The sequence below is a fragment of the Mustela lutreola genome, chromosome 2 (assembly GCF_030435805.1).
Source record: "Mustela lutreola isolate mMusLut2 chromosome 2, mMusLut2.pri, whole genome shotgun sequence".
In the NCBI taxonomy this organism is placed as follows: Eukaryota; Metazoa; Chordata; class Mammalia; order Carnivora; family Mustelidae; genus Mustela; species Mustela lutreola.
In genome coordinates this window covers 960,699-986,154 of record NC_081291.1, presented here as the reverse complement: position 1 = coordinate 986,154, position 25,456 = coordinate 960,699, and the positions used below count along the sequence as shown (strand labels likewise).

The window sequence follows — 25,456 nt, the reverse complement described above, 5'->3', positions numbered from 1 at the left end:
GGGATGGGGACAGGGTGTGCTGGTTCCACTCTGGGAGGCCCCTGCTCTGGGTCTGCAGCCGGAGACTCCTCACCCAGATCCGTTGGAGTCGTCAGCACTAGCCCAAGCCTGGCGTGGCTGGGGACGTGGGACCGGGAACCCAAGGACCGGAGCTGAAGGGCCCCCCCAGGCAGGAGACACTGTGTCGCCTGAGTCACGCGGCAGGCCCGCGAGCCAGTTTCCTCATCTGTAAAAGGACACGTGTCTGCCGCCCGCCAGGTGCTTCAGCGAGCCCGCGGCTGTGAGGGCTTCGGAAGCTGGAGGTGGGCGCATCCTGGAGGAGCCCCCCTGGCCCTGCCGTGAGGTCGCAGGCTCGGGCGTGGGCTTGGCCCTTCATGGGTTCTCCCTGCTCTGAGCTCGCGTCCCCCCCCTTCTGCCTGGTGGGGCTGGTCCTCGGCAGGTGGGCCCCGGAAGCTCCCCCGGGGGTCCCGGGAGCTCCTGGGCCCCGCCAGCCTTGTGCATCCTCTGGGCCGGCTGGCCTCACGCGTCCTGGTCTCCGTCCCGTCCCCAAGTCAGCCTGTTCTCTTCGTGCGAGCTCCCCGGGCGTGGGCCGCAGCTCCGCGGGCGGCGTGGGGGATCTGCCTGGCCTTCTGCTCCAGTGGTGGGGTGTGGGACCCGGAACCGTGCACACCGGAGGTTTCCCGGTTTGCACCTGGGTCGGGGAATGCTTCAGAGGACGAAGCTTTCTGGTGTGTGCGCTCTGGAGACCATGAGGCTCAGAGCCGGGTGACAGTGTGTCGTCTGCCAGGGACTGTGGGGTCCGAGGCCACTGGACACCAGTCGCCACGCACAGACGGGCAGAGGACACGCGTCTCTGCAGCTTTCTCGTTAGAAGTGCGAACAAAGGGCGTGCTAGGGGTGAAATCCCTCCGCTCAGGACTCCATTGACGACCCAGTCAGCCAGGGCCGGGCGGGGGTCCCGTGGAGGTCAGTCCCGCGAGCGTACCTCTCGGGCCCAGCGCCTTCTCTGGTGCAGGTTGTTGCGCGTCTCCTCCTGCTGGGCGGGTGACAAGGACTGTGCCATTTCTGGGGGCATTTAGGTCACTCGTTGTGGGCGGACACCTTTTCAAAAGTTCGTTAGCCGTGAGGTCTGTTCTGATGAGTTTTCGTTACTGTCTTGAGCAAATGCACCCCTACTCCCGGCCCCTCTTTGGAGTTGACCGTCGTCTTTGGACTCGTCCTGGATTGCCAGGAAGAGACCCGTAGAAGGTGGTCAAGGGCACCCCTCCCCCAGCCGTGACCCGCACCCATAGCCTGGGAGCCGACCTTGGTAGAGTCCAGATGTGGTTCAGATCTCTGTCCCGTGTGCACTCCACACGGCTCGCGCTGCTTGTGTGTTGGGGGGTCTACACGCTTGTCTCCCGGCCGGGGCGCCATCAGCGCATGACCACGGTCCAGGTGCCGACCTGTCCCTGCCTGCCACCTCAGTCACACCCGCCTGCCGCCCTTCAGCCCAGCGGCCGCTGACCCACTGTTCTGCAGCTCTGGCGTTTTGTCCAGTTGAGAACATCGAGGACACTGAAACCACGCGAGACCGCGGGACCTTCCGAGATCGGTTCCTCGCGCTGACCAGGGCTCTCGGGACGCCCGTCGCGGGTGTCGGCGGTATCTTCCTGTGCTGTCACCGCTCGCGCCGAGCTCCGCGTTCCAGGCACCGACCCTGGGTCGTGAGGGTCCCGCGTCCTCACAGGGCGGAGAGTGAGCGAGAGGATCATGCTGTCGCTCCTGACCGTCCGGGCTAAGCCCGGCTGCTCCGGCCGCGCTCTGCCGCCGCTCCCGGCCGCGGCTCCTCCCCTCGGAAGGTGCTCGTCTGTTGCGATCTGTGCTGTGGCCTGTTTCCCGATTTCATTTGTGACTCACTAAAGATGAGGTTTTTAGTTAGTCCTGACGTTTCCTAGATGACACGTTTACGCTGTCGGACTTTCTGCTTGTGGCATCCTGGCCTTGGGGCCGCGCCGGAGAGCCCCCGGGAGTCCCAGGACGCTGCTCGTTCGGCGGCACAGGTGGGAGGCTCTCGAGGGCCGCTGCTGCCTATTACCCGAGGCCGAGGGGTGAGGAGGGGTGGGAAGAGACGGCGGAGGAGCCATCCCCGTCGTGTGGGCGGCCGTTCCCGGCCGAGTGCGCGCGACGCGTTCTCCGGGGGGCTGCACTGAGCTCTCGGCGCGGCGGGGAGCAGGCCTGAAACCGGGGCTCGTGGGGACCCCGTCCTCGCTAGATAGCCGTGTCCGTGAGAGGCCGCTCCCGCTGCGGTGGCCACCGGGGAAACCTCTTAACATGGGAGGAGAAGACACTTGAGTGCGAGCCGTACCCCGGGAGAACGGGGCCGTAGAACCAGGAAGAAAGGGCCAAAGACCAGAACAAAGTAAGGAACCTGAGCGCCGGGAGATGTCGGGATTGCTGGGTGCGTGTGACCGCGGACCGAATCGGACGGCTCCGGCCGAGCTGCGCGGGGCAGGGAGGGGAGAGCGCCGGGAAGCAGCGTCCGCGTGACAACGGGGTTACAACAGGGTTGTGTCCGTATCCGCCTTGGGGTGGGGGCGTCTCCTAGGGGGCCAGGTGGCCGGTCCTGCTCCTGCCTCGGCTCCCGGGGGGCCGCGCGGCCGGTCCTGCTCCTGCCTCGGCTCCCGGGGGGCCGCGCGGCCGGTCCTGCTCCTGCCTCGGCTCCCGGGGGGCCGCGCGGCCGGTCCTGCTCCTGCCCGCATCATCCTTTCACGGGGTCCCCCGCACGGGTCCCCCCAGCCGTTCCGACGTGGGCTTCTGGGCTGTGGTCTGGGCGCAGGCTCACTACGGTCCCTCCCTAGAGGCAGACCCTGTAGGGGTGTGTCAGGGTGTCTGCGCCGCTGACCTCGGGAGGAACCGTCTGTCTCCACCGCACGTTTCCTGAGGCCAGAACCCGGTTTTCCCTGTTTGCTCAGGTTTTTTGTCTTGACCTGTGTGGTTTCGAGGAGAAACTATGGAAACTGAGGTTCAAGGCCCTTGGCTTTTCTACGGTTCTGTTCTGTTCTGTCCCGCAGCCTCCAGTGAGGATGCCGTGGTCCGGGGCCTTCTCCGTCCTGCTGGCCTCCTGACATCCCTTCCCTGTTCGTGTTCGTCCCCTGGCTTGGTTTTCCAGCTGACCTGTCCAGCCATCCTTGGGCTCCTCACCTCCCCTGTCCCATGCAGACGCCGTGTGCCTTTGCGCGGTGGCCGGGGTTTCCAGAACCGCAGGTGTGTGCTCCTGGGCTTGTCAGAACCGTCAGCAAGGCCAGTGTGGTCCTGCTGCCTTCCCAGCCCCCAGCAGGACGCCGTGGTCGCCTGGAGGTCCCTCCTGCCGTAGGTGTGCGTGTATCACACCCGGGGCCCTTCCCTCGGGTCCCACGTGGTGTCCCCGAGAAGCGTGTCTCCGCTTTCCTTCACCGCTGCACCCTGGCACTGTCCCCAGGACCGGCCCACTCCGGCCCGGCCTGTGCCCGTGGTCCCAAGTTGCGTGGCCAGGGGCTTCTGTGGGCGACCTCTGCACACTCTGGACCCGGTTCTGGGGAACGGTGTCTGGCGTGGGGGACCCGGCCTGCCTCCCCGTTCACGTCCGAGCCCCTTCCTCCCTGCAGTGACGCGGCCTGTCGCGATTTTGTCTGCGCCTCTTTCCGACTCCGGCGTGCTCTGCGGAGAAAACCCTCGGTCGGGACACATGGTGACGTGGCCGGCGGCGGCTTACGCGGCTTCCGGAGTCCCCTGTCCCTGTTTGTCGGGAGGCAGAGTCCACGCCTCGATTCTGCGTCTGGCGGTTTTCCCTCTCTGTTCTCTGTCCGAGGCTCCGCTGCCTCCATCTCTCTCGCGCTCACGGTCGTTCCGGGGAACCGCGGAGCAGGCGTCTGGCCGCACCGGCGCGCATTCACCCTGCTGCTCCTCTCTCCCCGGCTCCTGTCCAGCTTGTGGTGGTGGTTTGTGTTTGACCCTGGCCGCTCAGGGCTGGTGTCGCGGGGCCCGTGTTTCTGTCCCGTTGTGTTCTTGGGGGCCGTGGCCGTGGTCACGTGGCCATCCATTGTGTTTTCGAGATACTTGATGCTTCTTTTTAAAGAGCGTTCTCCCTGAGTCACGTTCCTTCGGAGAGTCCTGATTCCTAGGAGGGGCCCAGCGTCTGTCCATCTCGTGTTGTGGTCAAGAGTGCAGAGCTGCGGCCCCGAGGTGCTCCCTGCACACCCCCGAGGGCTTGTGTGTGCGGGGGGTGGGGTGCTGGGTTTCAGGACTCCCGGAGCTCAGGTCGGCGAGGCTGTCTCCGTCGGGCCTGTCCTCTGAGAAGCCCCCCCCCGCCCCGACTGGGCCTTGGACGTGGACGTCTGACTCCTTGCTCACGTCGCGTGCCATGTGTGCGTGGCCTCCCGAGGTGCCCGGCCACGGCCATCTGTACACTTCCTCGCCGCCTCACGTGGGCCACATGTTTTCCGGAGCAGGTCTCGGGGGGTCCGTGCTGGTCCGCAGCCCTGCTGAGGCTTCTCTCGGGGTCTTAAGTAACGTGTGTGAACCTCCCGATGTGGCCTTCCCAGCCCCCAGGGGACGTCAGACGTCCCTTTCCTGCAGGAAAGCGGGGGGGTGAGCCCCTTCTCTGCCTGACAGATCGCCCTCGGGGGAACGTTTCTCGGTGAGAGTCTGGGCGCAGTGGTTACGGGGGGCCGAGCAGGTGACCTGGCCTCTCCCCGCTCCCGCCGCTGCTCCGTGTGCGGATCGCCGTCCCAGGGTCCTGCCCCGGCCGTCCTCAACATCAGGACGCGCGTCTCTCGCCCCCTTCTTCACGATCTCGCTCCTTTTCTCAGGTTGTCTGCGGGCTCGGCCCCGGGCCGTCAGCTGCGCAGGCTGTGGGGGTGGGCCAGGTCTGGGCTACACATCCTCTGGGAGCCCCGACCGTCCCCGCCGCGTGGGGACACCCTTGCCACGTGGCCGCTCTGCGCACCGCTGCCGCGGTTGCTGCCCAAGTCTCTGCGTGTCGGCGGCTGCCGCGTGGCTTGCGTTTTCCGCTTTCTTACTCTTGTTCTCTCAAGTCTCGTCTGCTCCCTTAAGGGTGCCCGGTGGCTGCCGCCTCGGGGGGTCTGTTTGCGAGATACAGCCCCGATCCGGGCCCCCCGTCCACGTTGGGCATCCCCGCGTGTCTCTGTCTTCTGTCCGTTCTTGCCTGGAAGCCCCGGGTTGGCTTCTGCGCTCACCTTGGGGGCAGGTCCTCCCTTCCCGACACTCGGCTTCCACACGGGCCCCCTTGAACCTGAAATGGGTCGGTCGTCTTCCTGAAGTTCGCGGGAGGGAGGCGGCCCTCCGCAGCGTAGCCCTGCAGCCCTGTTGCTCTGTGAATTACCACGTGTGTGTGGGACCCGCCTTACATGGGGCTGGCTCTGCCACCCGGGGAACCCCAGGTTGGGGGTCCTCTTACTCTTAAAGGGGGCGGGGCGGGGCCTCTCCTCACTTCCTCTTCCGTCTCCAGTCCACTTGCTCTCGGGTCGCATGGGGGCCCCTGCTTTCCTGCCCCCACGCTCTGGCAGATGTGCCCGGGGTCCTGGGCCTGCCCAGCACCTGCCTCTTGCGTCCTGCTGGCGATGTTCTCTAACCCGCTTCTTTTTTCTTTTCTTTTCTTTTTTTTTTTTTAAGATTTTATTTATTTATTTGACAGAGAGAGATCACAAGTAGGCAGAGAGGCAGGCAGAGAGAGAGGAGGAAGCAGGCTCCCCGCTGAGCAGAGAGCCCGATGTGGGGCTCAATCCCAGCACCCTGAGATCATGACCTGAGCCGAAGGCAGAGGCTTTAACCCACTGAGCCACCCGGGTGCCCCCTCTAACCTGCTTCTGACCCTTTTCACTGTTCTGGTCACAGCCAGGTCTGGAGAACTTACTAAACTCTGAAGCTGTGCCCACCAGACAGGGAAGCGTTGTTGTGTGTGAACAGAAGACAAAGCATAAAGCACAGGGGCGGGGACGTGGGCTGGGTGGCCTGAGTGAGCCAGGGCTCAGGGCACGGCCTGGTGTGCCTCTACCCGTTTTGAAATGGTACAGGAAGGTCAGCGTCGACCCCTGGGGCGCCTGGGAGGCTCCGCTGAATGAGCGTCCGACTCTGGTTTTGGCTCAGATCCTGATCTCGGAGTCGTGGGCTCGAGCCCCCCATCGGGATCCACAGTCAGCACGGCGTCTGCTCCAGAGTCTCTCAGCTCCGCTCTCCCTCAGATAAATCTTAAAAAAAAAAAAAGTTAATCCTGAAGTCCTAGGAGGAGAGCCCCGCGTAGGAAGGGCTGCCCCCATGTCCACCCTGGCGGTGACTGTGACCCTCTGCCAGACCTCTTGTGCCACCCCCGGCAGGGCTCCCTGACGCACGCCTGCTGTTTGGGGGCGGTTGATGGTGAGCGGGAAGAGCCAGAGAGAGAGCTGGTCTGCGTGGGGTCCGGTGGCCGCGCGGTGAACCGAGAGGAGGAAGGAGTGCCGAGAGCATCCGCCCAGTGGGGTTCTCCGACGCGTTAAGATGCCGGCGGCTGCAGCGGTGGCTTCGTTTCGGTCGTTCACTTCTGGGCCCCCGCTGTCCGGCACAGCCACCACGGGCCACAGACAGTCGCCTGAGTTTACGTTTATTGAAAGTCACACCGAAGCGGAAGGTCTTTCCAGCTGCCACGTACTCTGGCCACGTCAATGACGCATAGCCGCGCGAGGCGGGGACTGGGCCAGCAGGCAGGGTGACCCGCGGAAGCGCTCGTGGAGACGGGCCCGTGGGGCAGGTCCAGCGAGGGAGGGAGGCCCGGACGTTGCCAAGGGTGTTTCTGGGGCACCGGCCCTGCGTGGGCCATGCTGAGAAGACCCAGAGGACCCTGGGCTGGGAGGGCACGGGAAGGTGACTGCCCCCGGGGAGGGCGAGGAGTCTGCGGGTGCGGGGTCTGACGGGGCAGAGCTCGGGGTGTGCGCGGTGCGGGGCTGGAGGGGGTCCACTCCAGGGTTGGGGCTGCTCAGGGATGATTAGGGGGTGACGGGTTGTCGGCACCACGGGGGCTGCTGGGGGGCGGAGCCACGGTTTGTGGCAGGTGGGGGGGGGGCTTCCTTAAATTCCCTGGGTCTGGAGTGTGGCTGGAAACCCCACTTGGTGGGGGACACTGCTGCAGGACGACACAGGGATGGCACGGGTGGGCATGAAGGGCCGGCTCGGACCGGCTGGCAGGGGGAAGGGGGGCAGGCCGCTCTGGGTGTCTAGCTGGGCACCTGGGGGAAGGTGCACTCCTGGAGCCGGGCTCGTCACCACCTGGGCTTTGCCTGCCCCACAGTGTGAGCCCAGCCCTGGTCTCTGGTCCCTGGTCCCTGGTCGGGGCTGCTTCCTACGGCATTGCCAGCTTCAGGAGTCTTCCTTCCTCCTGGGGTTGGCCGAGCTGCTCCACAAGGGGCCTTGTTCGGGGAACGAGCGGGCGTGGTCGCATGGCTCGCATGGCGGTAGCCCTCTAGGAAAGCGGGAGGCGCAGGGGGTGCCGGGGCTTTGGGGGGGCTGCCGTGGTATCTGGCTGCAGTTGCTGGCAGAGGACGGGCCACCGGTGTCTGTGGGGGGGCCCCTCGGAGCCCCCTTGTCTCAGGGTAAGGCCTGTGGGGGCGGGGACGGGCCTCCTGGAGGGCGGGCTGCTCAACCTGTGGCCTGGTCCTCCATCGCCGCTGTGGCTGCTGGGGCAGGTGCACGGCTCCTTCTCCCCACCCCGCTGAGCCCTTGGGCTCTGCCTAGTGTGGGCCCTCGCAGAGTGCCTTCGGCCCTGGCCCGGCCCGCTCCCGCCCCTGCCCCAAGCAGCCTCCACTGCCGCGCGAGAAACGCTCTCTGGAGAAGAAAGGCCTGAGAGGATCGCATTCCGATGGCTGCGTTTGGTTGTTAGTCCGTTCTAATTAGAAGGTGAACAAGGAATGTAGTGAATATTCATAATGGTCATTAAAACGTAGGACTAACCGGTGGGGGCGTTAATAACAGTGAGTGGGTGGGGGGGAGGGGCCGTCCTTAGTCTTGACTTCTCGAGGGGACCAGGCCGGTGAGGGTTTCCCCAGAAAGGGAAGCCGGCAGCTTGTGGGGCTGCCGGGTGCCCTTCACACGGGTAGGCTGCGGGCACCCAGTTGGAGTTGCCCTCAGACATGGTCTGTTGTGGTCTTGGCACATGGCCTGCCTATTCACCGTGGCGGGGTCCTGGCCCCTCCGGGGGCACGTTGTGGGGGGCCGCTTCAGAAGGAGAGAGGTGTAGAGGGAGGGGAGGCTCTTGCTGCTGGTGCATCGCCCAAGGTCACCCCTGCCTCATGGGCTACTGCTCCACTCCCTGGTGCGGATTCTGCAAACCGGGTGGCAAATGCGGGCTGGACTCTGGGACCACAGGAGCCCCCGCTGGGTGCACACACACCCCCAGCCTCGCTAAGGCAGCCCCCCCCCCCCGCTGCAATCACGGTGGAAATTTTTGATTAGAAAATAAAATCTGAATGTGGCATATGCATATTCATTAGGTGTATGGATTAATATGCATAATTATGCAAATCAGGTAGCAATTAAACACTAGTTTGGGGGGATGATGACTGGCACAGAAGCACTGCAACAGCATGAAGTTCGGGGCGCCTGGGTGGCTCAGTGGGTTAAGCCGCTGCCTTCGGCTCGGGTCATGATCTCAGGGTCCTGGGATCGAGTCCCGCATCGGGCTCTCTGCTCAGCAGGGAGCCTGCTTCCCTCTCTCTCTCTCTGCCTGCCTCTCCATCTACTTGTGATTTCTCTCTGTCAAATAAATAAAATCTTTGAAAAAAAAAAAAAAAAAAAAACAGCATGAAGTTCGGAAGAAGTTTCCGAGTAAGATGAACGGGGTGGGGGTGGGCCGGCCCAAGGGTTCTCCCCCAGGGTTCCCGCCGCCTCCCCAGAGTCCCACTGTGTGGGGTCACGGCATGGTCGAGGGGCTGGGGACAGGTCCCTCTCCCCCGGCCCCGGGCTGCCTTGGGGCCTGCAGAGTGCGGTGGTTCACCCTCCAGTTCCAGAGGAGAGAAACAGGACAGAGGGCCGGTGCTGGGGCGGGCAGGAGCCCAGGGCCGGCCCCACACGTGTTTGTCAGGTCGCGTTGTCTTGCTGCCTCCTGTGGACGGGGTAGAGCCTGGATGGGGTAGAGCCCGGCCTGGGAAGGCGCTGTGCCTCCTGGCTGGGGAGTCTTGGGTGGTGTCCCGGACTGTGGTGGGAGATAAGGGTCGCACCCTGCCCCACCCAGAGCTTCAGACCCGATCCTCTGCCCTGTGGGTCAACTCCTGCTGCGCCATGGGCCTCTCCTCGCTGGGGCCTCTTAACCCCGAAGGGGCTGCCAGCTTGGCCCTGGAAGGTAGTGGCAGCTGAGTTGTTACTTTAACAAAGGAGGGGCTCTGCCTCCTGAGTTGTCAGGGACAGAAGGAAGAGACCCCCCCACTTGCCAACACCCAAGCTTTCACGGTGTCCTCGAGGGACTGAGCTTGGTACAGATGCCCCCAGTTCCTCATGGTCAGCGCTAGGCTGAGGGAGAAACGAGATGCTGCAGGGAGGAGGCTCTGAGAGGGCTCGGCCCAGGATGGGCATCATGGCTGGGGCTTTGATGGACGGGTAGGAGTTTGCTGGCAGAGGTAGCTAGTAGAATTGCTTTTTGAACTATAGGCCTGAAGGTGTACTGAGTGCCAGGGTGTATGGGGAGCTTCCTACAAATGGCAGCTGTTTGTCTTGTTTTTCAAGATTTTATTGGTAGGGCATCTGGCTGTTTCTGTTGGTTGAACGTCTGCCTCCGGCTCAGGTCATGATCCCAGGGCCCCAGGATCGAGCGCCGCGTCTAGAAGCCTGCATCTCCTCTGTGTCTCCGTCTGCATCTTTCTCCGTGTCTTCTAAACAAATAAAATTTTTAAGGAAAAAAAAAATCTATTTTTAAGGAACACCTATACCCAATGTAGAACTCGAACTTACATCGAACTTATAGCCCTGAGATGGAGAGCTGTGCGCTTCCTGACTGAGCCCGCCGGGCGCCCTCTGGCAGTTTAGATAGGGGCAGAGTGAGGGCGGGCTGGGCCAGGGCCGGGTCAGGAAGGGCCCGGGCTTCTCCCTGAACTGCTGGGAGCCACAGCTGGCTTGGGAGCAGGCTGGGGGTGAGGGTGCCCTGACTCTCTTCTGTTGCCTGCAGGGCTAGAGGACCGGCCCAGCTCAGGCTCTTGGGCCACTGGTGACCAGAACAATTCCTCCTTTGACCCCAGCCGGGTAAGGAGCCTCTGTGAGGCCTGAGACCTGGGTTTCCCTTCTCCGGGATGGGGAATACATGGGAAACTGAGGCTCATGGGGGAGGCAGAGGCCAGCCTGGTCTCCTGGGCCCAGAGATGTAGGTGCCGGCCCTGACTCGGGCACTCGCCGGCATGCCTGCCTCCTGGATCCCCTGTCCCCAGCCCCCTCATGGCTTCTGCCTTCACAGACCTACGGGGATGGCACGCACTTCAGCGAGCCCCACGGCAGCCTGTCTTCATCCACATTCCTGGGCCCCGGGCTTGGAGGTGAGTGCCTGCATGGCCCCGCCCCCGTGGTCGTCAGGGTGTGGGGCGTGAGCTCAGGGCCCCTGTGCTTTGGTGGGCTCCCCCGGCGCACAGGACGTGGGTGGCCGTGGCCTGCTGCCCATGGGAGAGCGGGCTCGGGAGTCCTGGCAGCTCAAGGAGGCAGTCCAAGCCGGGCTGGGCGCTTCTGAGGGGGCCTGCGAAGGTCGGGATTCGAGCAGGCTGGGCTTGAGTCCCTCCCACCGGGACCCAGGCGAGGACGGTCCCTTCCGGAGCTTTGTCCTGACTGCGAGACCGGGACCCTCACAGCATTTTCCATGTGGCACGTGGTAAGGCCTTGCCTGGCTCCCGGGCCCTGGCAGCCTCCCCCACCTGCAGACGGGCACGTGAGGCCTGGCACAAAGGGACACGCCAGGGCACCGTGGCTTGTGGGGGCGCGTGAGTGCGTGCTTGTGAGGGCCCTGGGACCGGGTGCACGGCGGGAGCTGGGCCGTGCGTGGCGCCAGGGACAGCCTGTGTGGTGGGAGTTTGGGCCCATTTCCCAGACCAGCAGGGTGAGGGCCCGTCCTGTGTGTGGCCTGGGGCGGTCTGTGCCCCTGCAGGTTCTGCTTCCTTCTGCCTGTTCCTTCCTCCTGCTGCTTCCTGATGTGCGTCTTTTCCCACGGCTGGGCCTGGTCAGCAGAGCCCAGAGCCCAGCTGGGTCCCAGGCCTGCCATGTCATGCCCAGGCCTGCCCGGCGAACTGGCGGCGAGGTGGGCACGGTGCAGACCTCCCCGGGAGCTCCCGCTGCTGTGCAGGCCCGGCACACGGATTCCAGTCCCTGCTCTGTGCCCACCGGGCTCACGGGCGACACCGGGTTCTCTCACTAACCTCTATTTCCTTGCTGCCCTGCTGACCCCTGGAGGAAGGAAGCACCACCACCCCCCGCACGCGCCCCTCTGCCACCGCTGTTCACTCTCTGGACAGGGCAGCCCTCCTCTGGCCTCTAGGCCTTGGTTGTCCTTCCATGCGCCCAGCATTGCCTGCCCCGAGGGTTCATGGGAGGCAGGACTGGGGGCACCTTCTGTGGAGCTTCCCACCCCCCCCCCCCATCCACCAACAACACCCGTTCCGAAGAGCTTAGCCAAAATTGTAACTTCCCGGTAAAGAAGTTGGGGGACTTTCTTCCCTAGTTTGGCAGTAATTTTGGGCAGATGGCCGAGCATCTCACCAAGGCTGCTGACAGTCCCCCTCCGGGGACACCAGGACCCGGCTGGACCCTGATTGAGCCAGGGACTCTGCTTCAGGGGAGGCCAGACCCAGGCGCCCGTCTACACTGGGGCTGCTGGGCAGGATCCGTCCCCACAGGCCCCTTCTCACCCAGGGGTGTCACGTGCTTGTTGAGCTAGCTGCTGGCTGGGTCTGAACCTCACAGGTCCACAGGACCCCAGCCTGTCCCCAGAACCCAGCTGCCTGGGGACAGATGCCTCCCGACATCTGTGGAGTGGAGGAAGGGGGGCCAGTGCCTGTCGCTGCTGTGCCACCTCGCGGGATGTACGGGGACCCTGGTGGTTTGCTGAGCCTCCTGAAGGCTCTCCTGGGGCAGTGTCTGTCCTGACTCTTGCTTGTGTCCCGGGCTGACGGGGAGACCAGCATCTCAGAGGGCTTCTCTCGTGTTGCGCACGGAGGAGTGCTCACCGTATGCTGGCGTGAGCCCGGTGCCGGGGCAGCCTGTTGGGACACGCTGTCCCTGGTGTTGGCCCCCAGCAAGTCTTTCCCCCTCCAGGCAAGGGCAGCGAGCGGAGTGCGTACAACACCTTCGGGAGAGACGCGGGGGTTGGCGGCTTGAGTCAGGTGAGGCCCGCGCTGGAGGCCAGGGCCCCGGGTCTGCTGATCCTTCTGACCCCGGAGCGGGGGCTGTGGTCGTTGGCCTGCCCAGCTGCCTTTCCCCTTGGGATTGTCGTCCCGTCCGCAGCAGGCTCCCTGGGCCAGGCCGTCGGCTGGTTGTGAACGGGGCAGGTGGGTTGCTTGGGAGGCCGTGGCCCCCATGCCACAGCTCCTAGACCTGGGGCCCAGGCTGGGGGTCACCATGCACAGTGTGGCGGGGGCTGAGAGACATGGGCCCACTCCTGAGTGGCAGGCGGGGACACGGAGCCAGCCTGGTAGCTCTGAGGCCCTGCCCCCCCCCACTGCCCCTGCTGGTCCTAGGTGCCCCCTGCCTGCCCTCCCAGGCAGCCCACCCCATGGGCGCCCAGCACAGGTGAAAGTCTCCCCATGCTGGTCCAGCTGGGATGCTGTGGGGGCAGGTGGACAGCAGCCGGCCGCCGTGGCCCCTGCCTGCACCTCCTCGGTGCGCTGGACCTCATGCCAGGGCGTGCCACCCGTTCGCACGCCGTGCCCTCCCATAGGAACACGGCACTTGTGACGGCTGAACGCCAGCCAGGCCCAGGCTACCCCGTCTGTGTCCGTGGCACCTGTGCCCATTCTGCAGACCGGAAGCCTGAGGCGGAGGACTGCCCTTGGCTCGGACCCCAGTTTCTGCCCTTGAGGAAAGGAGGCGTGTTTCAGACTAAGATCTGCAAAGCTAAACTGTCTACTTTTTAAAAAAAAAAAAGAAAAAAAAGGCTGAGCGTGGAGTGAGCCCAGCGGTTTTCTGTAGCGCCTGGACACGGGCCTTGCGCACTGAGCCCCTTGAGTGGGGCTGTGGGCTTGTGGCAACAGTCTTGCTTCTCTGCCTTTCATTCAGAAGAACCGTGCGGCTTGTGGTCCGTCGCATCTCAGAGGCACGTCCGAGCGGGGCAGGCAGGGAGCTCCCGCCGAGGGTCCCTGTTGCCCTCACGAGGGTCCGAGTGGGGCCCCACACTGGTGTGTGCACTGGCAGGACAGGCCTGGGAGTGGGGCCGGGTGCCCGCCCACCGCCCTGACAACCGCCCCCTCTCGCCCCCCAGGCCAGCTTCCCACCCAGCGAGCTGGCCCTCGGCAGCCCCGGGCCGCTGTCCCCTTCAGGCCCCAAGGCCAGCGTCCAGTATTACTCCTACCCCGGCCATGCTCGGCGCAGAGCCGCGGAAGGTGGACTGGGTGAGTGGGGCGGGCGGGGCGCAGGTGCGGGGGAACGGTCTCCCGCGGAAGTAGCAGGTCGGGGTCCTGTGGCCCGGAACCTGGGTGGCGTGTGCTCGGCTCAGCGGGGGCTATTAGCTCTGGATGCCGTCTCGCCCACTGGAGGCTCATGGCCTTCTCACACTTGAGAACGCCCCGCCAGCACCTCCGGCTGCACTGGGGGTGTCTTAAACGGCAGCATTCCCCACAACACACAAACATGTAGAAACATGCTCAGTGGCCCTTGAGGAAGACTCTTGGTTCCAGAACAAGAGGCGAGGCCTTGCCCGGTCCCCCTCCACTGGGCCACACGTGTTGGTGTCCGAGCGGCTGCGGAAGCCCAGCGGGTTGAGACTTAGGGTCCCTGAGTCGAGCAAGGAGGGAAACCGCCAAGCCCAGGACCCACACCGGGGAGGCGTGACTGTGGGAGCGCAGGGAGGGGCCCCCCGCAGACCCCTCACCCGAGCTCTGCCCTCCGCCCTGTGCACATGGGTCTGCGACCGCATTCGGTCGTGTCGTTAGTAGGAGGTTCGGGGGTCTCTTATTCCCCACCCTTCTCCTCCGTGCCCCTGGCTGGGTGGGGTGGGGGCCCGGCAGGCCCGGCGGGCTCACTCTTTGCTCCGCACAGACTCACAGCCCAAGAAGGTCCGGAAGGTGCCGCCAGGTCTCCCGTCCTCGGTAAGTTGAGTGGCCCACAGACCCGGGGTCCAGACTCGGGGCCCTCTCCGCAGGGGGTGCACAGCATGGCCGTGTGGGGAGGCGCTGGGCTGTGTGTGACTTCTCCCGGGGCTGTGGCTCTGACCTAGCCAGCCACGAGGGCCTCTGGGAAGCTCTTCCTTGGGTCTAGCTCAGATCCATGTTTTAAGAGGGCCCGATGTTCTCTGTGGCCGAGGCACCTTGGGAACGGTGTGATGGGCCCCTGGGAGCGGGAGTGGGTTGGAGGCGCCCTGAGGGTCCAGTTCATGGGGTCCCCACCCCCGCTGCCCTTGGTTCTGGGCCCGGAGGGGCTTAGCACACCGCACTCCGGTGATGGAGTCACTGGGGACAAAGGCTGTTTGCTGGGGTCCCTGGCCCAGCCGCCCTCTCTGCCTGGCTCCCGTGCTGCCCCTCATGGGCTGACCCACACTGACCCCCCCCCCCCCCCCCCTGGGCTGACCGCAGTTCAGGGTCGGGGCGGGCACCCTGCAGCCCGGAAGTGGGGGTCGGGCTCTTTGAAGATTTGCTGCATGACGTCATCAACCCCCTCCTTCCCCGATCTGAGCCACCAGCCCAGTCCCCTGGAGCATCAGAGCTGAGCTCCCCCAGACCTCCCCGCTTCTGCTCCTGGGACTCGTCTGCCACCTCGCGGTCCTGCTGTTCCTCCAGGCCCGGCCTCTGCACCCCCACGTCTCCTGGGGTCAGGGCTAGGGCCCTGGGGGGTTCTAGAACGGGGGAACGGGGAAGAGGCACGGCTGAGGGCATCAGAGCTGGGCTCGGACGGGTCGGGAGGAGTTGGCCGGTTGCAGGAGGGGACAATGTCCTTGGTCAGGGGTCCAGTCTGCAGAGGCCTCGGGAGCCACACTCTGGAACTTGGTGCAGGGGCGGGATGGGAGGTGGAGGGTAGAGCAGGAGAAGACCCCCCGCGACCTCCGGTGCTGGCCAGGGGAAGCGTTAGAGCCCACAGAGTGAGGGGCTGGTGGCTGGAGGGCAAGGCTGGGGACGGGTCCCCCATCGCACTCGGGCCCCTCCTGCCTGACCGCCCCTGCCTGTCTGCAGGTGTACCCGTCCAGCTCAGGTGAGGACTACGGCAGGGACAGCACCGCCTATGCACCTGCTAAGGCCCCCAGCAGCGCCTATCCCCCCCACTTTTACATGGCAGGTGCGTGGGGGCTCACACCTGAGACGGTTGGGGCTGCGGGTCCCCTGGCCGCCTCTCACCGTGTGCACCTCCACAGATGGCAGCCTGCACCCCGCGGCCGAGCTCTGGAGCCCCTCCGGCCAGGCGGGCTTTGGGCCGGTGCTGGGCGGGGCCTCCTCGCCCCTGCCCCTCCCACCAGGCGGTGGCAGCTCTGTCGGGGGCACCGCGGGCTTTGGCAGCCTGCACCAGCACGAGCGCATGGTAGGTCTGCGGGATGGGCAGGGGTGGGTGGGCAGCACTCTCAGCGGACCCCCGTGACCCCGTTCCCCCCACAGGGCTACCAGCTGCACGGGACGGAGGTGAACGGCGGGCTCCCGGCGGCGTCCGGCTTCTCCTCGGCCCCCGCGGCTGCCTATGGCGGCGTCTCCAGCCACACGCCCCCCGTCAGCGGGGCCGACAGTCTCCTGGGTACCGATCCCTTTGCCCCGCTTCCGGATGGGGCCCCTCCATGCTTGAAGCCTGGCTGGGTGCGGGGGTCGGGCCCTCATCACTTCCGTCCTTCCCCTCCTGGGCCTGCCCTGCATCAGGCCCCGCGGGCCACATCCAATGTCTGGAAATGGGCCTTTGAAGGACAGGTCCCCATTCTTCCGTCTGGGGGAGCAGATTCTCCAGGGGAAATCGCTCACTTGGGTCCTGCCGCCCGCCCGCCTGTCCCTAAAGCTGCCGTGGTGGCAGAGGGCAGGACTCCAGGCCATTCCCAGCTGGAATGGGGGTGCCCGGTGCTGGGTGAGGGCGTCCACGCTAGGCATCTGGGGCACCGGCATCCGAGGCACCGGCATCCGAGCTGGGCCCGGGGCCGGGGGAGGTCCTGTCCCTGAGCTCGGTTTCCGCTCTCTTCACCGCCCCCCAGGCTCCCGCGGGACTACTGCTGGCAGCTCTGGGGATGCCCTTGGGAAGGCATTGGCCTCGGTGAGGCGTGGGACATGGGGTGGCCGGGGGTGGCTGGGCTGGCAAGTGCCCGAGGCTGGCGCCTGACCCCGTCTGGTGGCCCTGTCTTCTCATCCCTGTTGCAGATCTACTCCCCGGATCACTCAAGCAATAACTTCTCCTCCAGCCCCTCGACCCCCGTGGGCTCCCCCCAGGGTCTCGCAGGTCTGTGGGGGGGTTGCTGGGGAGCGATGGGGGCTGCATGAGGCCTGCAGCCCTGAGTGTGTGGAGAGCTGGGCACACCCCCGGCCTCAGGGCTCCGGTTCCCGCGGGCATCCGGAAGGCTCTCCGGAACGGGTTCTCCAGTCCAGTCTACATTGTACGAACAGTCAGGGACAGGGCGGGGAGTCCAAGAGCCAGAGGAACAGGCCAGACCCCCTCCCGGGCTCCCACGCGTGGACAGGTTGGCGTTTGTTCCCGCAGGGTCTGGTGGGCACCAGTGGCGGGCCCTGGTTTCGGCTTTGCTAAGGGGCTGGTCATCCTGTCCCCGAGGGGACCTTCCTGGGGATCAGCTTGTGGTCAGGTTCCTGGAAGGCCACATGGTTCTATTAGAAAGCCTGCAGCGGGGGTTCTCAGGGACCCTCGCCTTGCTGAGCACGTGCAGGGCCCCTGGGTCGGACCACCGGTACGGCAGGCCGGCCGGTCCCTGGGGCGCCTGCTCTATGTGCCACTGGGCTGCTTTCCCCGTGGGGTGAGGGTTCTGGAGAAAGGAACCCGTCTGCTGGGTGGGTTCCCAGGAACAGCCTGGCTGGCCCGGCGGGCATGGGGGCCACCATATGGCCCGCCCGGGCTTCGCAGACCGTGCGGCCTCTGAGTCGGGCCACTTGGACACGCAGCCTGCAGGGGCCCCACTGACATGCCACCTACCCCTTTCAGGGACATCGCAGTGGCTCCGGCCAGGAGCCCCCGGTGCCTTATCGCCTAGCTACGACGGGGGTCTCCACAGCCTGGTGAGCTTCCCGGGCTGGGTGGACGCTGTCCCTCATGGGCACGTGTGGCCAGGGGAGGGCACGGTACATGTGGACCTTGGGCCGGGGGGGTGGGCCGTGAGGGCAGCTCAGCATGTCTGCTGTGGCCAGCGTACAGGGCTTGGAAGCCGTGTCCCTGGAGAGCCGCTCGGGGGTCCCCTTGGCAGGTCACTTGTGGGGCACATGGCCTCGCTAGCCAACGAAGGCTCAGGTTGTGTGCTGGACCCCAGGGCCAAGCAGTGCCCCAGGGGCCTGCACCCTTGACCGCTGCCCCTCCCCTGCCCGCAGCAGAACAAGATGGAGGACCGCCTGGACGAGGCCATCCATGTGCTGCGTAGCCACGCAGTGGGCGCCTCGGCGGACGTCCACGGGCTCCTGCCCAGCCACGGGGCTCTGGCTTCGGGCTTTACTGGCCCCGTCATGCCGCTGGGGGGCCGACACACAGGCCTGGTGAGTGCTGTTTGGGGGCAGGCTGGGCAGGGGGTCAGAGTGGGCAGGCCCTGACCGCCGAGCCCACTCCTCTGTCCGCAGGTGGGAGGCGGCCCCTCGGAAGACAGCCTTGCGGGCAGCAGCAGCCTCCTGCACAACCACGTGGCCCTCCCCAGCCAGCCCGGCGCCCTCCCTGAGCTCGCTCGGCCACCGGACTCCTACAGCGGTGAGCCGCAGTGTGGGGGCCCGGGAAGGGGTGGCCGGCTCAGGGCACTGGGCTAGGCCAGGGGCATGCTCTCTGTCAGGCACTGGGCTGGGGCCCCTCACCGCACGCAGCGTCCCCTCCACCCGGCACCGGCACCGGCACTGGGAAGCCCTTCGGGAGGGCAGTGGCCGGTTCCTTCCTGGAGGGGTGGAGCCCGGGCACTTCTCGTGGTCGGCGTCAGCCCTGTGCTTGGGGCCTGTGTGGGCCCTGGGCAGTAAACCAGGAGTTAATCAGAAACCCCATCCCCGGGGGGGTGAGCAGCTGTGGACTAAATGCAGAAGGAGGGATGCTGGGGGCAAGCGGGGGGGCACAGGGGTGCTCGTAGCTTTAGAGACGGCCGGCAAGGTCGTGACACTTGGGCGGAGCAGGGAGGGGAAGCAGACCGGTGCTTGGGAGATGCATGTGCCAAAGCCCCTGAGCGAGACCATGCCTGGTGTGCTGAAGTAGTGAGGAGCCCTGTGTTGGATAAGAGGGAGGTGGTGAGGTCAGGGAGGTGACAGGGCAAGTCGTGCAGGTCCTGACCCGTGGACATGGGAGGACCTGGGCTTTGACCCCAAGGGACCTGGGAGCCTTGGAGGGCTCAGGCAGGGTCAGGAGCTGCCAGACCCAGTGCCCACAGGCGCCCTCTGGCGGCAGCTTAGGATGATGGGTGACCGCTGAAGCCGCAGGGGGGAGTGGATGGTGCTGGTCTGGGAAGTGGGGTGCGTTCTGGGTTCCCAAGGCAGAGAGCCCACAGGATTGCAGCTGTGGAGGCCATGGTGGGATGCAGGTCTGGGGTTCAGGGAGCCTGCTGACCGCTGGGCGCCAGGTGGAGTCCAGAGCCAGGGCAGGCTCCCCAGGCAGAGCAAGCGGAGCAGAGCCCCAGCCTGAGCACGGTGTGGAGGTGGGGGGGGGGCAGGCGCGTCAGGTGCTGGTGTTGAGAAGCCACGCTGCAGCAACGTGGGGTCAGGGTCGTGGCCAGCGGCCGTGGGCTGTGGACTTTTCTGGGGAAATACCGAGGAGGTGACAGCACTTCGCACAAGGCTGCAGGGAGGTGGTGGTGACGGGCCCGTGAGGGTCTCGTGGCGGCCAGTCCCAGGCACGGGGACGTGGACTCTGCCACCGTGTGGGCAACCACGGCCTGAGACGATGCCGGGACTGGGCACCGCCTGGTGTCCCGAGCCCCCAGGAACACCCCACGCCTCCCACATTAGGGCAGGTTCTCTTGTCTGGCGCAGGGCCCCTGGCCGGCCTCCGCACACCCCCTCAAAGCCAGCCTGAGTGTGACAGACGGCCTTGCTGTGTATTTCTTGATTTTTTTTTTTTTTAAAGATTTTATTTATTTATTTGACAGAGAGAAATCACAAGTAGACGGAGAGGCAGGCAGAGAGAGAGAGAAGCGGGGGGGGGGGGGAAGCAGGCTCCCTGCTGAGCAGAGAGCCCGATGCGGGGCTCGATCCCAGGACCCTGAGATCATGACCTGAGCCGAAGGCAGCGGCTTAACCCACTGACCCACCCAGGCGCCCCTATTTCTTGATTTTTTATGACTTTTATCACACAGGGCATTTCTCTGGGACACTTAAAGTCGCCACGATTCGGGGTGGGGGGGCGGCTGGGGTGCAGCTTGACCCCTCACAGCGCCTGGTGCGCCCTGACGTTTGTGCTGTGGGGCCGGCATTCCCTGAGCTGAGTCCCTTATCCCAGCTTCTCCCCTTCCCCTTGCCTGCTCTCCTCCCCCCTGCATCCTGCTCTGCCCTCCTCTCCTCTCCCCGCCACTACCCTGCTCTGCTCTTGCTCCTGTCCCATCTCTTCCTTTCCCCCCTGCTACCCTTCCCTGTCCTGCCCTCCCCTCGTCTCCCCTGCCCTCCGCTGTCCTGCCCCCCCCCCCACTACCCTGCTCTCCCCTGCCCTCCTCTCCCCCCCACTACCCTGCTCTGTCCTGCCCTGCCCTCCCAGTCATCTTTGGCTGAGCCCAGGCCCCGTTCCCGGTGTGTCTTGTGCTGTCACTGTCGAATTCCCCGCTGTGTGCCTTCACACCCGTGTTCTGTTACATGGCCTTGGGCTTTTCTGAAACTGGCATTGGCTGGCGTGTTCACGTTGGGAGCAAGGGCCACCTCGCTGCCGGGGGCTCAGGATGGGCCCTGATCTGGGACGTTAGATTGTTTCAACTTTCTACTCTTGGAGTAGGTGCTTTCTGGAACGATCTGTAATGTGTCTCCAGCATGTGCACAGGAGCTTCTCGGGTGGAATTCCAGGTTGTGGAGTTTGGGGGTCTGTGTGGATCTACCCTCTCCCAATGACACCAGACTGTCCCGACTTGCCTCCCATGGGCAGTGCCCCCGATGCTGGGCCCTGTCGCTTTGCCTGGCTTCCCCACTTGCCGAATCTCGGTTTGCGTTTCCATGGACGGCTGGTGCCGTGAAGCAGATGGCCACTTCCTTGTCTACGCATCGCCCATCTGGGAGCTTTCTGTTTTTCTCTTGAGCTCCTGGTCCTTCCTTTTCGTGGTCATTCGTGGGAGTTCTTTTCACCTTCCTTGGTTTTTACCAGACACGTGATTTTTTTTTTTTTTTTTTTAAGATTTTGTTTATTTGAGGGAGCCAGCGAGCATGAGAAGGGGGAGGGTCAGAAGGAGAGGCTGACTCTGCGCTGAGCGGGGAGCCCCATGTGGGACTTGATCCCCGGACTCCGGGATCGTGACCTGAGCCAAAGACAGTTGCTTGAGCAGCTGAGCCCCCCCAGGAGCTCCGAACCGGTCTTTTCTATCCTGCGGCGTATGTTCTCTTCTTGGTGGGATCCTGGTAACCAGAGATTCTCAGTTAGGCTATAGTCCAGTTTATCAGTGTTTTTCTTTTGTTTTTTTCAAGAACAGCTCATTCAGGATTGTAGGAGGTGGTCCTCCCCTCTGAACCACAGCAGGATTTCCAGGCACTTTATTCTGAAGGTTTTCAGATCCTCCTCTGTTGGAACTGGTGATTGTGTGGTGTGAGATAGGACCTGATTCTAGGTGTGTTTGCTGCTTTATTGTTGGGTTGTTTTTTTAAGATTTTTTTTTATTTGACAGCACAAGCAGGGGAAGAGGCAGAGAGAGAGAGAGAGAGAAGCAGGCTCCCCGCTGTGCAAGGAGCCTTGTGCCGGGCTAGATCCCAGGACCCGGGATCATGACCTGAGCTGAAGGCAGAGGCTTAACGCCTGAGCCACCCAGGCGCCCCTGGGCCTTTTTTTTTCTTTTTCTTTTTGTTTTTTTGCATACAAAGGCCTGGCTTTCCCCAGAGACCTCACTCTGCCTCCCAGGAGGGCAGCGGGCAAGTGTCGGGCGGCCCGGGGCGGTGCGCAGACGCTAAGCCCAGGCCCGTTGCAGGACTCGCGCGCGTCGGGGCGGTCTCGGGCGCCGGGGAGATCAAACGGGAGGAGAAGGAGGACGAGGAGAACACGTCGGCGGCCGACAACTCGGAGGAGGACAAGAAGGAGCTGAAGCCCCCGCGGCCTCGGACCAGGTGCCCGCCTCCCCGCAGCTCCCCGCAGCCCGCCCGTCAGGACGCACGCACGCGCACGCAGACACGCACACGACCCCCCGGAGCCCCCGGCCGCTCCGACCCCCCGTCAGGACACACAGACACGCACACGGTGCCCCCCCGCAGCCCCGGCCGCTCCGACCCCCCGTCAGGACACACAGACACGCACACGGTGCCCCCCGCAGCCCCGGCCGCCCCGCCCGTCGGGACGCACGCACGCGCACGCAGACACGCACACGGCGCCCACCGCGCGAGGCTGTCGGCGGGTCCCCCGCCTGTCCCCCCGCCTCACTGTCTCCCTCTGGCCCCCCGGGCCCGCCCCATAGCCCGGACGAGGACGAGGACGACCTTCTCCCCCCAGAGCAGAAGGCTGAGCGGGAGAAGGAGCGCCGGGTGGCCAATAACGCGCGCGAGCGGCTGCGGGTCCGAGACATCAATGAGGCTTTTAAGGAGCTGGGGCGCATGTGTCAGCTGCACCTCAACAGTGAGAAGCCCCAGACCAAACTGCTCATCCTGCACCAGGCCGTGTCGGTCATCCTGAACCTGGAGCAGCAGGTGCGAGGTCAGTGGGGGCGCCGCTCCCTCCCCCGCCACTGCTGCCTTGCTCGCCCCCCCTTCCTGGAGTCAGTCTCCCCTGCTGCGCCTGTCCCCCTCCTTGCTGTGACTTCCCCTTGCAGTGACTGCCTTGCCTGCTGTGACTGTGCCTCTCCCTGCAGTGACTGTCCTGCCCTGCTGTCAGCTCCCCCACCGTGGTCGCTGTTCCCTCTCTGACCACAGGGCCGTCTAGCCTGGCCCCAGTGTCCCCTCTGGGAATGGGAGGTTGATACTCTTGGGAGCCGTGGCTCTGCAGACCTGGGCACTTTGGCTCTGAATTCCATCCTGGACCCCAGGGAGCCCTGCCCGCCCCAGCCCTCCTTTCTCAGGGAGGCTGTAGTCTTCTGGCTGAGGCCCCTGTGGCCAGGGCCAGTGGTGACTGTCACTGCAAACAGACACATCCTTGCGGGGCGCTCCAGCCCATCAGCCCCCATCCCCTGGTGAGGAGCCAGGAAGGCCCTCATGTGACTCAGCTCCCCAGTTCAGCTGCTTCCTTAACGCGCCAACCACCTACGCCTCCATGCCCTTTAACCCTTTCTCTCCTGCAGCGCTGTCGCTTGGACCGGAGCTGGGGCCCTCGCCCCACCCACACCCCACCCCACCCCCGGCCTGCTGTCCCCTCTGCTCTGAGGGTTCCGTGTTTCCGTGGTGGTGTGGGCACCCCGCTGTGTCCCCCGCGCCCATCTCTCTGCTCTCTGCCTCTCGAGCTCCCTCCAGCCCAGCCCACCCGCCCCTCCGCTTCCATGGCAGCCCCTCCTACCTCGCACTTGCTGCCCAAGCCCCGGACGGCTGCGACCTTGGGGTCTTTTCTCCCCCACAAAGCCTCCCAGTTGGGACTTGAGGGAAGAAAGGGGACCAAGGGGTGCACCAGCCTCAGGCCTGTCAGTTTGGTCTGCGCGCTTGTCCTGGGGTCGGGGGCCACCGCCACCTGGCAGGATCTGCTCAGGCCCAGGGGCAGGTGGGCGGACCGGCGGACAGGGTCGTAGCCCTCTCCCATACTGTGGGAGCAGGATAGGGCCCCTAGGCGCTGCTCATGTGCAGGTGTTTGGGCTCCTCTTCTGCCCGTGGGACGCACACCAGGGCCAGGCCTCACCCACCCTGCTTCCCGTCCCTGAGGCCAGGCGAGGCCGGTGTCCCGCTGAGGACACAGAGTGAAGTTGCTGGGCAGAGCCACGTGGCTGATGCTTCGCAGGACTTGAACCAGGGTTCAGCCCTCATGGCCCGGCGTCTGAGCCGTTCAGCCGTCCTGTGTGTGATGCGGGCCGGTGCAGAGTCGGTGCTCAGTCACCGCTCCGCTGGGACACACAGGGCATTCGTGGTAGCGATGGCTGGGCCGGGGTCTTTGCCCTCTCCCGCCCACACTGGTCTGCCTGGCCTAGCCCTCACACAGCCCCGCCAGCAAGTGCGCTGAGCCAGGAAGGTGGTACCAGGAGGGGCAGGGGGCGTGGGGTGCCCCCAGCTCCCCGCAGATGGCCTGATGGGGGCTCAGGCCCCCCCCCTCCATCCCCTGGGAACGCCCCTGCGCTGGTCTCCTTGGGGCGTCAGTACACACACAGCCTCGCCTGCGGCCAGGTCCCAGGTGCGCACACAGGCTTGGAGCTCCGAGCCCGGGGGAGCACGCGGTCACGGACATGCACACGCACGGACACACACACACGCACGCACACTGTCCTCGGGCACGCGCCCGCCCGGCCCGGCCCGGCTCCTCGCTAACGGAGGCCCTGGTGCTGTGACCCAGCAGTACGGAGGAGGTGCTGTCCCTGGAGGAGAAAGACCTGAGGGACCGGGAGAGGCGCATGGCCAATAACGCGCGGGAACGGGTGCGCGTGCGGGACATTAACGAGGCCTTCCGGGAGCTGGGCCGCATGTGCCAGCTGCACCTCAAGTCGGACAAGGCGCAGACCAAGCTGCTCATCCTGCAGCAGGCCGTGCAGGTCATCCTGGGCCTGGAGCAGCAGGTGCGAGGTAGGCTCCCGGGCCGCCGGCCCCGCCCCCCGCCCGCCGGCCCCGCCCCGTGGGCTCCCCGCGCAGGCAGCGGGGCGCTCGCATCCCCGACGGCGCTCTGCTCTCCAGGGCCCCGCGCCCGCAGGCTCCCGGAGGGACCCTGTCCCACATGGCTCTCCCCTCCCCCCAGAGCGTAACCTGAACCCCAAAGCGGCTTGCTTGAAGCGACGAGAAGAGGAGAAGGTGTCGGGCGTGGTCGGAGATCCCCAGATGGTGCTTTCGGCCGCTCACCCGGGCCTGGGCGAGGCCCACAACCCCGCGGGACACCTGTGAGGAGGGGGCGCTGCCCGGGGCCAGCGACCCGGCCCGGTCCCCGCCGGCAGCACGGCCTCCACCCTGGGCCTCACCGTCCTGACGCTTGGGGGCGGCCCGATGGATCCTGAAACCGAGGCCTGGGCCCGAAGGGGCAGTTTTGTTTTGTTTTGTTTGTAAACAAAACCGGGAAGCAAGCGAGATGAACACTTTGTCCGAAAAGAGGAAAAAAATGCCTTAAGTAGAAACCGCGGGAGTCGGAACCTGCTCTCGCGGGAGGGAGAGGCGGGGCGGGCTCGCTCTCCCGCAGCCGTGAATCGTGCCTACGCCTGACCTGTGTCTTAAGGAAAATAAAGAACGTTAGTTAGATTTTTTTTAATGTCTTAGAAAATTAGCAGGGAGGATGCTTTTGGTCTCTCTTTTTTTTTTTTTTTTTTTAAGCTTTTTTGCATATGTTTTGTAAGCAACAATTTTGTATAAAAGTTTCGTGTCTCTTGCTGCTTCTGCTGCTGTTTCTAAACCTGAGCGTGGCATTTCACGGTCAAGCAGGCCATTAAAAGTCATACTGAAAAGACCCACCGTGAACCTGAGAGCCCCCGCCCTGGAGCCGCTGGTGCAGGAGGGATGACAGACCCGTCTGCTCTGCTCGCGGCTGGTTTAGAGGGTGGGCGGTTTCCTGGCTTCTTGTAGGAGGGACATTGCGGGCTGGCCTTGCCCTGGTGGGAGTTCTCCTTGGGGAGCCCTTGCTTTGTCCTCACCCCTCCCTCGGGAAGGGGGCGGGGGGTGTCTGCAGGGCGGCAGCTCTTCTCCTCAGCCCGCCGGCCCGCACAGTCTGCAGACCTCCGCAGATGGGATTTTGTCAGACCACTGCTTCTGGGCACGGGCACAGGGACCACGTGACAGGAGCTTGATTGGGGGGGGGGGGGGTTCTCCAGGCACCGCATCCTGCGTTCCTTTGACCTGGGGCCCTGGCCTGTTCTCTGATCTCTGGCAGCGGACCTGCACAGGACTCTGGGTCAGCACACCAA

General features: G+C 64.9%; 2 protein-coding genes across 21 annotated transcripts in view; both read left to right on the top strand.

Annotated features, from left to right (window-relative positions):
- The window catches only part of TCF3 (transcription factor 3), a 30,652-nt gene extending 5,725 nt beyond the window's left edge, over window positions 1-24,927 (top strand). For 3 of the 20 annotated variants that reach the window (XM_059159271.1, XM_059159273.1, XM_059159272.1), the window contains 16 exons: window positions 10,166-10,239; window positions 10,448-10,526; window positions 12,289-12,356; window positions 13,451-13,580; window positions 14,227-14,276; window positions 15,354-15,456; window positions 15,533-15,696; window positions 15,771-15,903; window positions 16,346-16,404; window positions 16,509-16,587; window positions 17,299-17,372; window positions 17,679-17,840; window positions 17,922-18,045; window positions 21,425-21,560; window positions 21,905-22,140; window positions 24,307-24,927. In XM_059159271.1, the coding sequence (XP_059015254.1) occupies window positions 10,166-10,239; window positions 10,448-10,526; window positions 12,289-12,356; window positions 13,451-13,580; window positions 14,227-14,276; window positions 15,354-15,456; window positions 15,533-15,696; window positions 15,771-15,903; window positions 16,346-16,404; window positions 16,509-16,587; window positions 17,299-17,372; window positions 17,679-17,840; window positions 17,922-18,045; window positions 21,425-21,560; window positions 21,905-22,140; window positions 24,307-24,449 (1,814 nt within the window). In that variant the 3' untranslated portion in view covers window positions 24,450-24,927. Of the gene's footprint in view, window positions 1-10,165; window positions 10,240-10,447; window positions 10,527-12,288; window positions 12,357-13,450; window positions 13,581-14,226; window positions 14,277-14,759; window positions 14,995-15,353; window positions 15,457-15,532; window positions 15,697-15,770; window positions 15,904-16,345; window positions 16,405-16,508; window positions 16,588-17,298; window positions 17,373-17,678; window positions 17,841-17,921; window positions 18,046-21,424; window positions 21,561-21,904; window positions 22,141-23,910; window positions 24,138-24,306 lie in introns of those variants that run through there. The other 17 variants (XM_059159275.1, XM_059159277.1, XM_059159283.1 and 14 more) reach the window with 17 other exon arrangements.
- LOC131823216 (uncharacterized) lies at window positions 2,757-6,977 on the top strand. The gene is made up of 2 exons (XM_059159293.1): window positions 2,757-4,526; window positions 4,570-6,977. Exon 1 carries the CDS (start codon window positions 3,196-3,198, stop codon window positions 4,108-4,110), a length of 915 nt encoding a protein of 304 aa, XP_059015276.1. The 5' UTR covers window positions 2,757-3,195; the 3' UTR covers window positions 4,111-4,526; window positions 4,570-6,977.
- Window positions 24,928-25,456: the final 529 nt, after the last annotated feature.